Source organism: Miscanthus floridulus, chromosome 7 (genome assembly GCF_019320115.1).
Source record: "Miscanthus floridulus cultivar M001 chromosome 7, ASM1932011v1, whole genome shotgun sequence".
Lineage (NCBI taxonomy): Eukaryota > Viridiplantae > Streptophyta > Magnoliopsida > Poales > Poaceae > Miscanthus > Miscanthus floridulus.
In genome coordinates this window covers 85859164-85874487 of record NC_089586.1, presented here as the reverse complement: position 1 = coordinate 85874487, position 15324 = coordinate 85859164, and the positions used below count along the sequence as shown (strand labels likewise).

The following is a 15324-nucleotide window of genomic DNA, read 5'->3' as shown; positions in this document are numbered from 1 at the left end:
TGAAGACTTGGCTAAACAATCAGCCCACCTATTCTCTCTTCTATTTGGATGTAACTGATCCTAAGTATATTTTGTTCTTGGCCATATCTTCTACACTTTATTTGGTGATGTTCTCCAAAGTATAAGTTTGGAACACCCCCTATTCATATATTTGTGATATTTATTAAAAATTGCTATGACATCATGAAAGTGTATTTTAGAAAAAAAAATAGTATATGATTTTTTATAATTGTAGCATGACTATTTTGAAAAAGATAGTATCTGAATTACCTTTGGAATGTTATATAACTAGGGCACGTTTGGCAGGCATTGGCAAAGCCTGACTCGCAGTCAAGGGGCCAAATTGTCCAATATGTAGCTGTCTAGACGAGCATTTATACTTTGCAAATATAAGTATATAAACCTTCATTAATCTTTCATAGCAAGGGGGTCGGAGCCTAGTATGGCCTGCACTAGGCTCCGCCAGTGTTGGCAGGGTGCCAGATTCTTGTAGAAATATTTTGGATCCAGATTTTCTTTAGAAACGTTTTCTGATGGATCAGAATTACTTCATGGAACCATTTGACCAGCTCACTGGATTCTTAAAACCATAACTAAAATCAGGAGAAACCGGGTTTCTGGTGTTTCTCTAGACTAGTAAAAATGAGAATTGGTTTCAAGTGATTCTCCCTGAAATATTTCCCTTTGTGACGTTTGACAACGATTCTACTGAGAATCTGAAATGTTTTGCCAAACACATCTTTAATTGGCCTCTTGACCAAAACTATATAAAGTCATAAACATAAATGAAAATTAAGAGACAATACACTTGTTTCTTTTTCAAGCAAGTATACATAGCAAAGCATTTATTCTGGACACTGTAATTGAATACATATTTGTTGAAAAAAATGGAGAAGGCCCAAATGTTAGAATTTCACTACTCAAGTTTTGAGCAAATGCATAATATCAAGAGGTCCCCTGAAGTTCAGCATAATCTCAACACCTGAACGCTAACAGACCTGAAATCCAGCAAACTTGTGTACCTCCTAGCAACTTGTGGTTTAAGCAATCCAAGGACCCCGTTTCATGGACCTCGAGGGGCCTAATTGTAAATACAAATCGAGAGAGAGAGAGAGAGAGAGAGAGAGAGAGAGAGAGAGAGAGAGGTGCATACGAAATTTATTGCGCAGCTCTGCCTCTCATGCCTTTTATTTAAGAGGCCACCCCCCGGGGTTTGGAATTCTTTTCCCAACTCCGAATTCTCCTGGTCGTTGGGCCTGTGATCGGCTGATCCCCTCCTCATCCCATTCTCGCCGAGCTCCTGCCAATCTCCGCTCGCGGCGCCGTCTCTTTCGGCTTCGGAAGCGGCGGAGGAGCAGAGAATTCCGTTGGGTTTTATCCCGACGCAGGTGAGTTCTTGATCCTTCTCCTCTGTTCTGTCCTGTTCTTTCCCTGGCCCTCTTTTCTTCGTTCTGGATTTCAGCCAGAGTTTCGCGCTAGGCTCTGTATGGCGTTCATGATTCGGAAAGGGCTTTGTTCCTTTCTGTGCCCTCGTCTAATCTTGTCGACTCACCACGACCTGCTCCTTTTTGTTTGGCATGCTTTCTCAACTCCAAGATTAGAACAGAAAGACCACTGCCGATCTGAGTGTCATGGTTTCATTTTTCCTCGCATGAGAAAACCCTGTGATTTGCTATAAGATCAGCTTCTGGCGCGAAATTTCTCCGAGTACCACAGCTTCCTGTGCCTGTAGCTACTACTGTGGGGGGAGGAGACAGGCACAATCTGATGCATGCATTGAAGTTTCCTTGGGCTGTGCCAGTTCCTCCACCTGCCGCGCTTGGTGGAAACTGGAATTGGCGCGCACCTCATTCCTGCGCCCGGCCAGTTGTGTATGATTGATGCGTTTGTTGCAGTTCTTCTACGTAAGCTTTCGTACCGATGCAGTGCATGTACGTCTGCGACAAGAGGTACTCCTGTCGATGTGTTCTAGGTTATCAAGATCACTAAATCGCCGATGTTTTAGGTCTGTATTGTACTGTATCCTATATATTATGCTGTTTAGTGTGTTGACCCATGAGTCAGGGAAGGGGAAAGAAATGTTTTTTTAATATTTTGGGGCGTACGAGTCTGAATCTTGATGTGCCTGTATGCCTGTATCGTACGTCTCTTTGGGTGGAGTGTATATGGGATGTGCGTGCCTCCCTGTTCTGGTGCCAACTCTGTAGTTAGTTTGGCGTGTATCTGCTTTCTGTTGCTGTGTCAGTTTCTACCGATCATGCAAAGATTGTGAGGTTTCGTAGCCTTAATAGGACAACTTACAGCTGTGTTAAGGACTTGCGGTTACAAGAAAGTGCAGCATTTCTGCCATCACCAGTAAACACTTCTTTTCACTGGTGAACACCAAAACATCAGCACTCCCTTCCCTTCGCTGCTTCTAGTTCTCCATCATGAAGCTAGGTGACTGAAGCTAGTTTCAGCTGCATCTTTTACCTATTCCCAATGCTTCTGCCTGCATACCAAAAAAAAAAAGTTGCTACTGAAACTAACCGCAACACATTCGTCCAGTCGGGGGCTTTAATGGAGTTTAGGAATGATTTGCTATTGTTAGCCATGTTTAGTTAGTGTAGAATACTCCTTACCTAGTTAGCTTTGTTGGGCAAACTATTCTATGTCTAGATCAGTCAACTTAATTGGTAAGTTGAAAGATCCACTGGATCAACAATATGTATAACTCGGTTTCTCAGTAGGAACTCATGTTGACGATACAATACCTAGAACCTAGTTTTATTAAAGTTCAGATTTAACATTTTTTTACATATTCAGAAGGATTATAAGAAATGTTAGATGTGTGACTCTGTCTGAACCCTCAAGTTAATGAAATCTCCATTACTTCAGCAAGTCGTGGACTCTGAAGGTCATATGCACATCCAGTCTCAAAAGGTGCCATTAGGTATTCAGGTTGCTATCGATCTCAGTTGCTGTTGTGGTGTTGCCTGTCCTGTCCAAATTGACTCTGCTACCTATATAACCTGAAAGCTGCTCGTCTTGTTCATGTCAAGTGGGAAGGCTGTCGATTCTGATTATGAGATTTTGTGCCTTGACTTGGCCCCATGATATTAATTTCACCAAGACCGCCACTGGTCTCTTTGTTCAAACCATAGAAGGAACTGTCTCTTTCAAGGCCATCATGAATTTAGGTCGATGTAGTTGGAGTGACAAGAAATTTTAATGCCCTGCACTTGATTAAAGGGATGTGCCAACCATATTGAATAGAAGCAAAACTGCGAAATATCTTAATTTAGTCGAATTTACACTATGTTCTGTATGGATTGCCAATATATACTTAATCACTAATTTATCATTTGTTGGGCATTCATTGTATGTCAAATCAAAAGAAAAAAACATGTTAGTTCTGATGCAAGATTTGTTCACAACATCTATTTTTCGCCTTCTGAAAGTCTTAGTGTTGTATTTGTGCAAAGATGATTCAAGAGTTCCATGCTGACAATACCTCTCATGAACTTGTGTGCAGGACAACACTATTTGATGCTTTGTGAAAGTAGATAATAGAACTTGATGGTAAAATGATACTGAGTTTTTGACACAGAAAATGGTAGAAGACAAAAATTCATCACAAGATACAGTACAGAAAAGTGGACATATTGTACTTCAGAATGTTTCTTATGACAAGGATGTTGTGGAGATAAAATTGGCAGATGATATTGATTCTGATAATTATGGCGATAATTTTGTCAAGGATGTCTGTGTTGATGAAGGAGCACTACTTCATCGGATGACATCAGAAGAAAAACCACTAGACAGAAGGTCATCCCCAAATTTCAGTTGCCAAATGATTGATGCAGATAGTGACATAAGATATGGGAAGAAAGATTATTCTAGAATATCTGTACACGAACTAAATCCAGAAGTAGTTTCACCTGTTGACTTTGCTCCTCATTGTAACAACGAGAAACAGCACTCTTCTGGCAAAGAGTATGATCTTGAAGATCGGATTGATACTGGTTTCGTTGCAGGCAATCCTAGTGAGCAGAAGATAAGTTTGCAAGAGTTACTTCTCCTTGAAAGCGCAGAAGAATCCCGACATTCAGGCATAATAAACTCCGAGAGCAGTGAAAAACACAAGTGCCCTCTAAATGAAGAAGCAGTTGGACAGGTATACCACTAGTCTACCATTATATATGACTTACGGATTGTTCAAATTGCTTGTCTCATTACCACTATCATTGTGCTGTATATATATCCACATGTTCTTCCCTCTTGACTCAAAATTTAGCAGTAAATTCTTCCATATTTATGCTTCATCAAAACTTATTTTTTTTTTTGTTCTTACAGACTTCCAAGGATGGCGATCCTAATGTTCAGACTAGTTTGGCCAACACCAGTGAGTATGTTAGTAGTGGTATGTCAAGTAAGGAGAATGCCAGTGGTTGCCCCGCAACGACGCCTGGAGACCATGTTACAGCTACAGCATTAGATGTGCGAGAGCCACAAAAAATTGATCGGTACAACCCTTTCGTTGATCATAGGTCACTGGAGGATACATCGGTACCTGAGTGCTCTATACCAGGAATCACAGGTGCTGCCTCCACAGATTCCACCTGCTCTATTCACAATGTGACGGGTGGCACCACAGGATTAGATGAAGTTGAAGCATCTGAACCAGGGGCGGATACTCTTAGCAGTAGTTCAGACATTCAATCATCTGAAAAGAGCAATGATCACAGCGAAAGTATTTTTAACAAGGCAATCACTGGTCCAGTGGACGAAACCGCAGTTGCTACATCTTCAACCCGTAGCAGTGCTGATCATAGCGATGCATATGGGAAGAATCAAGGAAAACATTATCAGATAGATGAGGAGCACAGAATAGGCACAGACGACGCAGCTAGTAAGAGTTCTACCCTGGCGCAAGATGGATCTGCGGTCGAACAAACCATGCCTGGTAGTTCGAAATCAACAGCTCGCGTCGGCAATGAGAATACCTACGAACCGAACTTCTCTGGTCCCAGTATAATGTCCGGCCCAGTGTCGATGTCAGGTCATATAGCATATTCTGGCAGCATCTCTCTCCGGTCAGATAGCAGCACAACTAGCACCCGGTCCTTTGCATTTCCAGTGTAAGTCAAACAACTCTACATACTCATCCACCTCAGTCAGATATCAAAACAATCTGTATAAGATTGTAATTACTTCTGCATTTGTTTCTGAAACAATCATCTGAGGACCTACAACTAGTTGATCTTCTCTTATCTTTTAAGCAGTTTCAAGGAATAGACCACAGAAGTATTGTATGATTTATAGTGGACATTTTCATCAAACTGTTAAATTTTCAATGAACAGGTTGCAGAGGGAGTGCATCAGCAGCCCCGTAAGGATGGCAAAGGCAGAACGGAGGCGCAGCAGACGGCATCGTGTCTGGAGGAAAGGAATTATCTGCTGTAAATTCTGATCGATCATGGTGGCCCTGGCATCTTATTTTCCTCCGAAATCCAGCCATCTCCTGTGCTTGCCGTTCAGAAAGAAAACGCCTTTGGGGCCTATTTGGACCGATGGTATTTCCTTGGAACGTTTGAGCTAGCCAGAGACTGAACATTCCAATGAAATACCACTCGTCCAAACATCCCCGTTGGCGCTCTCTCGTTCCTTTTATTGGTTCAGGAGCAGGAGGTTGACGGCCATAGCTTGCCGGATTTCGTAGTGGCTCGAGTGAGAAGGTGTATATATAGCTGTAGCCTAGTGACGGTGCTCCTTTTTTCCCCCTCCTCCGAGAATATGCTTGCCACGTTTTTCATTAATTATTGATTAATTAAGGTAGTATTAGTAGTGATCACGCTTGGTAGATCGAGGTGATTATTAGTTTTTGTACATTCTTTGGTGGATAAAATTAAATTAAATGCTGTGAAAATCGGTTCCACTGGTCGAGTCGTTGGTGCATGCCATTTTTTTTTTAAATAAAGAGCTTGCAAGCATGTTTTTTTTTTTATCGGATGGTTGATGGATCGCCTCCCCAACCCCAAGTTGATCCCAGCCGTCCGTCCGTTCCACGGCAAACTGCCCCCGTGTATGTATGTACGGCGTACGATTGTACGAACCCTCCTCGTACGCACTGCCAGCCGTCGAGACGTACGCCGTACCATACATCCTTGGGATTTCGTCTGACAGCAATGGATCTCGTCACGAACCAACCGTAGAACCCAAGAGATTTGGAGTACGGAACAGGAGCACCCGTGCGGCGACGACGACTCCATGCATCTGACCGAGAAACGGAGAAAGGCCTCTCTTCCGCTGTTGCTATCTATTATTAATCGCTGCATCGTACGGTACGGTAGGCTTTTTGCACGCCAGTCTGCGCTCTGCAGGCAACCACTCGTACCGTACGTGCTGGCTGGTACCACACTGTGCTAGTAGGCCCCAAATCATGAGGTACGTGGGCCGTGCTGGTTAAGGCCCAGATATTTGTCTATCGACGATCTGCGAGCAGCGACCACCCCGGCGGCTAGGCCCAAACCAACAAGCTTGTTTGCTATGGGAATTTCTTTGCTAGTGTATGTTCGGCGGCCTAGTAAACATGAGATGCTCCATGGTGTATTTTACTTTGTTCCCACAGTATCCATGAGATATTCCATGTTGTATTTTAGATTGTTCCCATACTATGCATGAGATGTCCCATGGTGTGTTTGTGATTGTTCCCATATTATCTATGAGACATTCAATGATGTATTTTCGATTGCTCCCCTAGTATTAACAGATGTCCCATTGTGTGCTTTGAATTGTTTCTATATTATTATCCAAGATTCGATTGTGTATTCCTTATTGTTCTCATGCACACTATTCCAAGATGATCCATAGCATTTGTGTCATTCCCATGTTATTGATAAGATATTTCATGGTGTACTTCTTATTGTTCTTGTAGTGTTCCATGAAACGTTCCATGATGTCATTTTTTATTGTTTGCACATTATTCATTAGATGCTTCATGTTTTCTTGAGATGCTCGATGCATTATAGATTTTTTTTTTCAAAAGTATTCATGTTCCTAGCGAATTTTGCAATGTTTCTATAGTACCCATGAGATGTTCCATGGTGTATTTTGAGTTATTCACGTAGTATCCATGGGATGTTCCATAAGTATCTTTGATTGTTTCACACAATAGCCATGAGATGTCCTATGTTGTATTTCCGGTTGTTCGTAGAATATTCACGGAGTGTTCGACAATATGTTTTAACTGTTCCCACAATACTCGTGAGATGTTCACTTATTTATACTAAACACAAATGCTAGGGAATATCATTCACCTTAACCTACTATTTTATTCTCTTAAATTTAGAACATCAATCTCCAGAACCTAGAACATTTTTCTTGAGAAGGTAGATCATTTTTTCCCCGAAGAACATTATGCCTGCTCAATAGAAAGAAAGTGTTATGTTTTCATGAGAAAGAACGTTTTTCAACAAAATCTTATCTAAATATACCCCCATCATATTGTTTTGAAAGATTTATTGTAAAAAAATATAATGATGAAATTAGAATTTAATTTTGATGTTTAGTTTGAAAACTATTACTTTTAGCTTCATAAAAAACCCTAACATCAACAAATTTGGTTTTTTACATCGTCACTAGTCAATCCACTAAGGAGCAACAAAGAGTCGGTTTGGCAGAACACCCAAAAATAGCTTTTGGATTGAATCCACGAGGAGCTCTGTTAAATACTTTTAACAAAGAAGTGACTATATGTTGATTCTTTTTACTTATCTAAAATAAATTAGGAGTTGTAAACTGGAAAAAAGTACATTCTATATTTACTCCATGCAGAGAATAATTTTTTCCGTAGAGTTCGTTCCAAAGAATCATTTCTTATAGAGAATTAGGAGCCAAACAATCTCTACCAAATGGGCCCCAAGATGCTAGGGTGGTCACACACTGAGATGGATGCGATGGGCTGCTTCACTAGACCTTTTTTTGTTATTATTTGGGACCACTTTTATACAATTCTTAATTTTTTCATTAGGGTGAGTATGGTACCGACTCCAGCTAAAACAACTCTGGCTCTAACATCTTTGGTAGAGTAGCTTTGTTTTGCTCCGGACAGCTAAACATTTGGTAAAATAGCTTCTGCTGATAGATAAAAGTGTGAAATATCCATAATACCTTTCTATTTTTTCTTCCTTTATTTATTTTTTCTCTTCTCTTATCTCATTTCTGTCCTTCCCTCTCTCCCTTATCCCATTCACCACCGCGCCAGTCGTCCTCCCCTCCTGCTCCACCTCCAATCGCCGCCCCTCCCCTCCATTGTGACGTGTCCTCGGCTGCAGCTCCTCGGCCGCAACTCCTCTGTCGCCCCTCCCTCACGTGAAGCTCCTCTGCCGTCGTCCTTGCCGCTGGCGCATGAAGGAGGATAACAGCATTGGGCCCAAGGGCATCAGTGTCCAATCGAGCATCCTACGGAGGAGCCAATGCAAGCTTAATTCTTTAGCTCCTCTAGCTCCCGCAGACCTTTCTCAGCGTGACTTGAGGAGCTTCGTCCACGGAGCTATTTGTCTTGCCCCGTTTGGTTGCATATCATATGTGGTGCTGCTCTGAGAACTGTAAAAAAAAACACTACCAAACGCGCCCTTACTTTTACCTTTTTTCCCCCTCTCCCTGAAACTTCAACTTGACTCTTAATAATGTGGGAATCCTCACGGCTTAAGCTCGACAGGTGACTGAAGCGGCAGGAAGCTTTACATGCTGCGCTACTGGATGCGTGGGATCAATGAATGATAGTGGACGTATATATATATATATATATATATATATATATATATATATTTACTTATATATTTGAAGGATTATTAATTCATCATTCAACGCGACTCCATAACACCTAAGTGAAAATCACCCCACTGTACTTGTTCACCGCACCACAGCCCAACTCAGGAACGAACCTCCGCCTCTCTCCCCGGTCCACCGAAAAAGAAAGGGAAAAAACTTAGGGAGAAAAGGAGAGATGAAAACAAGCTAATATTGAAGGTGCGCTGTTTGAAATAGTGAGGGCTTGAGTTAAGCTGATCGCTCCACGAGTGATTCAACCGAAAGGAAGCATCAGTACTGTTCTATACGAGATGAAATTAATAACTGGCTAGTACACTATTATGCATGATCTATGGAGTAGTTTGATCCTTCCTATCCTATCTTCCCTGTTGAGACGTACAGAACCTAAAACAGTGAAGGAGAGAAACTAACTAGGCTACAAGAAATACATACAGCAACACTTGAACGGGCACCTAATTAAACTTGATTAGTTGTGTTTTTTAGGGTGAGGCCTGGGTCCTCCGTATCTCGCGACCACCACTACCTTGTCGGCAGAGGCGGGACTGTTGTTTCCTCCGCGGCCGAAGCTTGGTTGTTCAACCCTTCGTCCAACCACGCCTGCTTCTCCCGTTGATCCCGGCTTCATGTGCACGGTTTCAGTGCTGCCCTTGGTGTGCTCCACGCCGGGCTTCCTCGTCGTCGCTTGCAGTACTTCCTTTGTTGACGGATGCTCGCCGGTCGACATGGACGGGCTCCTCACTGCAATGATAAATCGGCAGCAAATCGGATGAATAAACACAGCAGGAAACTTTAGGGGCGGTCGGAAAAAAAGAAAGAAAGAAAGCAAACACCAGCTACAAACTTTGCATATATAGTAAAACAATGCAAATATGATGTAACTTACCCTGGCGCGCATGAGCAACGGAATGGTCAAGTGCGAGCAAGAAGATGGCCACGATGACCATGAGAACAGTTGAAGAGGCCCTTCTGCAACCCATGCCGATCCGTATGTGTATGGACACCAACACACCACCAGTCCACCACCACTCCAAAATGAAGCCACCCTCAAGCTTAAGGAAAATGAGGTGAGGGAGTGACGATGCCTTTTTGTTATTTGTTATAGTCAGGCAGTCAGCTCGAGAATCGATTGGTGGTCAAAGCTGAAGCTCGCGAGATCTCTTACACCACTCATTATATATATTATGCATACAAGAGCAGTCCTCTAAAACATCTGTGCCCGCCCGTACTGATGTCCAAGCGTTCTTTAGCAAGTCCGAGGCGTTCCTTTGCACCGCATAGTCCTACTCCTGCTAAGCTAGCTGCACTTGTACCGTGAGGCACCACGCCACGCACGGTGCACGCACTGGCGCGGCACGTGTGGACTCTGTGCGCCCGCGTGCGCGGCCTTCCGCCGGGTGGTGGCCGGGCTTCGGGAGTAGAGCTCCCTGTTGGCCGGGCGCCCTGCCAAACTGCCGATGCCACGGGCGAGACGGTGCGGGCAGCGTGACTGTGCGTACGTACACCAGAGGCACGTCTGCAGACTGCAGGGAGTCAGCAGGTGCCCGATTAATAAAAAGCCGTCTCGCATCGGGGTCGTTAAGGACCAAGATCCTAAGCTGCTAAGGAGGGTTTTAAAATTGACAGTCAGGAATCGCACAGAAAAGCGCAGTTGGTCGACAGTCGGCCGGTTCCCGGATCCCAACAAGACCAAGAAAAATGAGGCCACCTTTTATATTACACAAAGGATCGGCACGAAGGTCTTCTTGAATCGCCGCAGCTCAGTAAGATTTTGACCAAACGCCTCAAAGAACCCCAGAAAAAGAATCCTCGTACAAACGGCATACGAAGTACTCCAGGCCTGAACATGCTGAGAATTTATCTCTAGTCTCTAGGACTAGGAAATTCAGAACCCTGACAATCACGAAAGGAAGCCAGTTCATTGGGGTTCAAAAACCCTCGGATGCCGTAAGAGGCATCGCCAGTTGGATCTACCAGCCACGCGTTTGTGCTTTTGCCTATTAACTATAAGGTCAAACGGGAAAAGTTACTGCAACGACGACGACGATAGGAATTGGATGAGACGTAGACCAAATTTCAGTTCTTTTTGGGCAGCACGAACTTGAAACCTTTCTTCACCTGCATGTGAGGATGTTAGTTGATCTCCACCAATAGGCCCAACGGTTTATTGGGCCCTTGCCTCTGCTCCCTGATCGGGGGAGCCCAACCCTAACTGGTTGGTGGGCCCCTGTCGCACAGCACATACAAATAGAGAAGGTGGGGATCGGGGCTGAGACTACCAGGTTCACTAGAGCCGCCACACCCACCTACAGAAACCCTAATACCGATCTAAAGAGCTGCTGCCAGTGACGGGATGTGCCCCAACCACCGCCGTCTCCCACTGCAGGACACCGCCGGCGTCACTAGACTTCATCTCGCCGGCGCTGGACGTCTTCTACACCGCGACACTGGCTGCGGTGCATCTACTGAAGGGCTAGGAGCCTACTCGGATCTACGGGTTACACAGAAAGGTACTCACATCGATCCTAACAATGGTACCAGAGCAGGTTACCTCTGTGTATCCCTAACCCTAACCGGGTAAAAGCAAAAGAAAGAGAGACCGGCTCACGGTCTACCGGTCATCACCGCCACCGCGCGTGGGGGAAAGGAGCCGCACCGTTCGACGGCGCACGGCAAAAGTAAAGAAAAGAACAGATCCTTTCGGATCAGAGAAGAAATAGGGCCCTAGGCTCACAGAGCCGAAACCCTAACCCTAGAACGGGGATAATCTGTTCGGGTAAACAAGGGAAAAGAAAAGAAATAAAAGAAAACAGAACCTAACCCTAGATCCATTCGGATGTCAAAGAAAAGAAAGGAAAAACAGAAAAGAAAGGGGAAAAGAACAGGGTCGGCATACGAACCCTAAACCTAACCCTAGACGGATCCTCATCCCTAACCGGTTGAATCCGAGAAGAAACAAAAGAAATCAAAGAAAAGAAAGGAAAGGAATCAAAGAAACCCTAACCCTAATCCCCTCCTTCGGTTCGGTTCGGATAAGAGGAAAGCGAGATCCAAATCGAAAAGAAGGGGGTGGGAAAGGAGAAAGGGAAGGGGACGGATCCACCCTCGCCGGCGCGGGAAAAGAAGAGCCGGGACAGCCTTTCGCCGGCGCGGGAGAAGAAGAGCCGAGCCGGGGGCGCCGCGGCCAGGCCGCTCGACGGCGGCGTGCTCACCCGTTGGGGAGCACGCGCGCCGGCGAGGGGGCCGGCGACAGCGCCAAGGCTCGCTCCACCGCCCGCTCGCTCGTCGTCGGTCGCTCGCGGCTGCACTGAGGTAGAGAGAAGAGAGAGCGGCGAGCGAAGAGAGAGAAGGGCAAGTGCCGAATGAGACTAGGGTTTCGGGGCCCGCGGCCGGAGTCGTTTTTTATTCGGCCGAAACAATCGGACGGCCGTCGGATCAGATCCAACGGCGCCGGATGCACGGGCCCGCGAGCGGCCCAGGCGGGGGGAGCGCGTCGCGGCAGTTTGCCGGCCCAGGCCCAGGTTGCGGCCTGGGTGCGGCCTGCGCGCGCGGAGAGAGGCGGGCCGAGCTGGTTTTACCAGTTGGGCCGAAAAAAGGGAAAGAATCAAGATCAGTTTTTTCTTTTCCAGTAATTGCTAATTTCTAGAAAATGAAAAATATATCAAAGAAAATATGAAAAGTGATTTTACCTGTGGGTAAAATTCAAGAAATTGAGCATATGTTTTCCGCTGCGAAAGAAAAGTACATCCTCCAGTGATTTTGAACCGACATGATATTTAACTGGAGAAAAGAAAAGATTTTCCAGAAAATGTTTATTCCCTGGAAATTGATTAATGGATTAAAGAAAATAGAAAAAGAAATTTTCCCTGTGGGTAAAATTAAAGGAAAAGAGAGTTTTCCCACAGCTAAAGAAAAAGTATATTCTCCAGTTATATTGAACCAACATGCTATTTACTTGGAGAAAAAGAAAAGTTTTTCCGCTGCTAAAGAAACTATTGATTCTCCAGTTATTTTGAACCAATGTGGTATTTAATTGGAGAAAAAGAGTTTTGATATAATTACGATGTTGTTATTTTCTGACCAACGTTGTTAATAACAATATCGTAATGTTAATGATTTATGCATTAATTCTGCTTCTGCCCAACGGTGATGTAGAATTAGTGTATAAGAAAAGTTGATAATTTTAATGATTTATGCATTGATTCTACTTCTGCCCAATGGTGATGTAGAATTAGTGTGTAAGAACAGTTGTCAAAGTTAAAGATTTATGCATTAATTCTATTTCTGCCCAACGGTGATGTAGAATTAGTGTATAAGAATAATTGTATGTTTTGATTTTGACCAACGTTGGAATCAAGACATGCAAATGGTGTTAATTTTATGTTAAGAAAAGTTTTGACCTGATTTTCATCTTGTCTAAGATGAACTGGGTAGTCACCTCACCATATTCCACTGAGATTGTGGCACCGGTGAGGGAGACAAAAAAGAGAATGATGCCACTTGAGCAACTAAAGAAAGGGATTTTGAATCCCAAAAGATATCCTATGGCTTTTGAGCATAGGAAGTGGGTCACTGCAAACAAAAAATGTTTGGCTGTGATAAAGAACATGATTGGACCTGCAATTATGGGCTCAATCCCAGAGTATGACACAGTCACCGAGTACCTCGATAGAATAAAGAGTCAGTTCACTGGCTCTTCAAAGACATGTGCTATCCAGCTGATAAAGCAGCTGGTGACAGATAGTCACTCTGGAAATGGTGGCATAAGAGAGCTCATGATGCGTTGTCGAAATTATGGCACTATCGTTCAGGCTATATTTCGAGGGGGAGAATAGAAAGACTAGTTAAGAATGATATTCTTCCTCCATTAGAGCTCTCAGATTAAGAACAATGCAGAGAATGCATAAAAGGAAAGTATATAAAGAAAGATGACAAACGAAGCACAGGAATTTTACTGATTATCCACACTGACATCTGTGGTCGGTTTTCCTGTAAAGAGTGTGGATGGTTATGATTCGTTCATAACATTCACAGATGATTACTCCTATTATGACTATATTTATCCAATCAAAGAAAGAAAAGATGTATTGGATAAATTTAAGATATTAAAGATTAAGATAGTCAGGTCTGACCGTGGTAAAATACTACGGTCGGCATACCCTAAAAGAATGGCATAGTAGCCCAGTATTCTATACCGGGCGAACCTCAGCAGAATAAAGTAGCTAAAAGAATCAATCGTACCCTGATGGATATGGTGGGCAGTATGATAAGTTACTCCACCTTACAGTTGAGCCTGTGGATGGAGGCGTTAAAACCTCCATTCATATTCTCAATAGAGTATCAAGAAAGTCGGTGCTCAAAACACCGTATGAGTTGTGGACAGAAAGAACACCCTCACTTAACCACTTGCATGTGTGTGGGGAGCCCTGCTGAGGCTAAAGTGTTTAACCCAAATATTGGGAAGTTATATCCCAAAACAGTAAGTTGTCATTTATTTGGCTACACAGAAAAGTCAAAATGTTTTTGTTTCTACTGTCCAGAGAGATATACAAAGGTTGTGGAAAACGAGACATGCTGTCTTCCTAGAGGACGAATTGATGAAGGGGAGCATGGTAGCTTGAGAAATTGACCTTGAAGTGAAGCGGGTGTATGCGCCCACTCCAATGATTCATGAGTCAACTTTCTCACTACATGCTGTCGCTGCACCGACAATGCAAGATACTATGGTGTCAGCACCTGTTGTTATTCCACCTGTGGCAAAAATGAATGAAAATGAGAAACCTGTTCTTCAGGATCCTATAGAACCTATTGCCACACATGAGGGGGAGCAACAACAGCCTCAAAGAGTAGATGTGCCAAATGTGGAGGCCCCTAGAAGGTCTCAAAGAATTAGAAAATCAGTTATTTCTGCTGATTATGAAGTGTATAACACTAAGGATTTTCAAATGGAGGATGATCCCACCTCATTTAAAGAAGCCATGAGAAGTGATCATTCATCAAAGTGGCTTGAGACCATGGAAGATGAATTGGAAATCGATGAATGAATATAGAGTTTGGGATTTGGAAATAATTCCTGAAGGAGCCAATACAGTAGGCTGTAAATGGGTCTACAGAACAAAACTTGACTCTCAAGAGAATATAGAAACATATAAAGTGTAACTTGTGACAAAAGGCTTTATGCAAAGAGAAGTGATTGATTACAATGAGACCTTTTCTCCAGTCTCATGTAAAGTTTCCTTCAGAATCATAATGGCATTAGTGGCAATTACGATTAAGAATTACATCATATGGATATAAAGACGGCATTTCTCAACAGAGACTTGGAGAAAAATGTTCATATGGCACAACCGAAAGGTTTTGTTATGGAAGGAAAAGAACGAATGTGATGCCGCATAAAGAAATCCATTTATGGATTAAAACAAGCTTCAAAACAGTGGTACTTGAAGTTTGATCAGACAATAAAGAATTTTGGGTTTTAAAAGAGAATGTAGAGGACAATTGAGTCTATGCAAA

General features: G+C 43.4%; 1 protein-coding gene across 4 annotated transcripts; it reads left to right on the top strand.

The window, feature by feature from the left end:
* Positions 1-1212: 1212 nt before the first annotated feature.
* Positions 1213-5919, top strand: LOC136463661 (uncharacterized). 4 transcript variants are annotated; one of them, XM_066462638.1, is made up of 5 exons: positions 1213-1388; positions 1597-2005; positions 3515-4156; positions 4336-5120; positions 5344-5919. In XM_066462638.1, the coding sequence occupies exons 3-5, from the start codon at positions 3593-3595 to the stop codon at positions 5450-5452; spliced, it is 1458 nt and encodes a 485-aa protein (XP_066318735.1). In that variant the 5' UTR covers positions 1213-1388; positions 1597-2005; positions 3515-3592; the 3' UTR covers positions 5453-5919. The 4 variants fall into 4 exon arrangements, with proteins under 4 accessions (XP_066318735.1, XP_066318736.1, XP_066318733.1 ...); XM_066462639.1 differs by lacking the exon at positions 1597-2005 and having other exon boundaries at positions 3590-4156; XM_066462636.1 differs by lacking the exon at positions 1597-2005.
* Positions 5920-15324: the final 9405 nt, after the last annotated feature.

Bases quoted from the DNA above. Each gene is read 5' to 3' on its own strand.
- LOC136463661 (XM_066462639.1), top strand. From the start codon at position 3,593: ATGGTAGAAGACAAAAATTCATCACAAGATACAGTACAGAAAAGTGGA. The intron at 4,157-4,335 runs GTATACCACTAG...TTGTTCTTACAG, and splicing joins ATGAAGAAGCAGTTGGACAG to ACTTCCAAGGATGGCGATCC. The intron at 5,121-5,343 runs GTAAGTCAAACA...TTCAATGAACAG, and splicing joins CGGTCCTTTGCATTTCCAGT to GTTGCAGAGGGAGTGCATCA.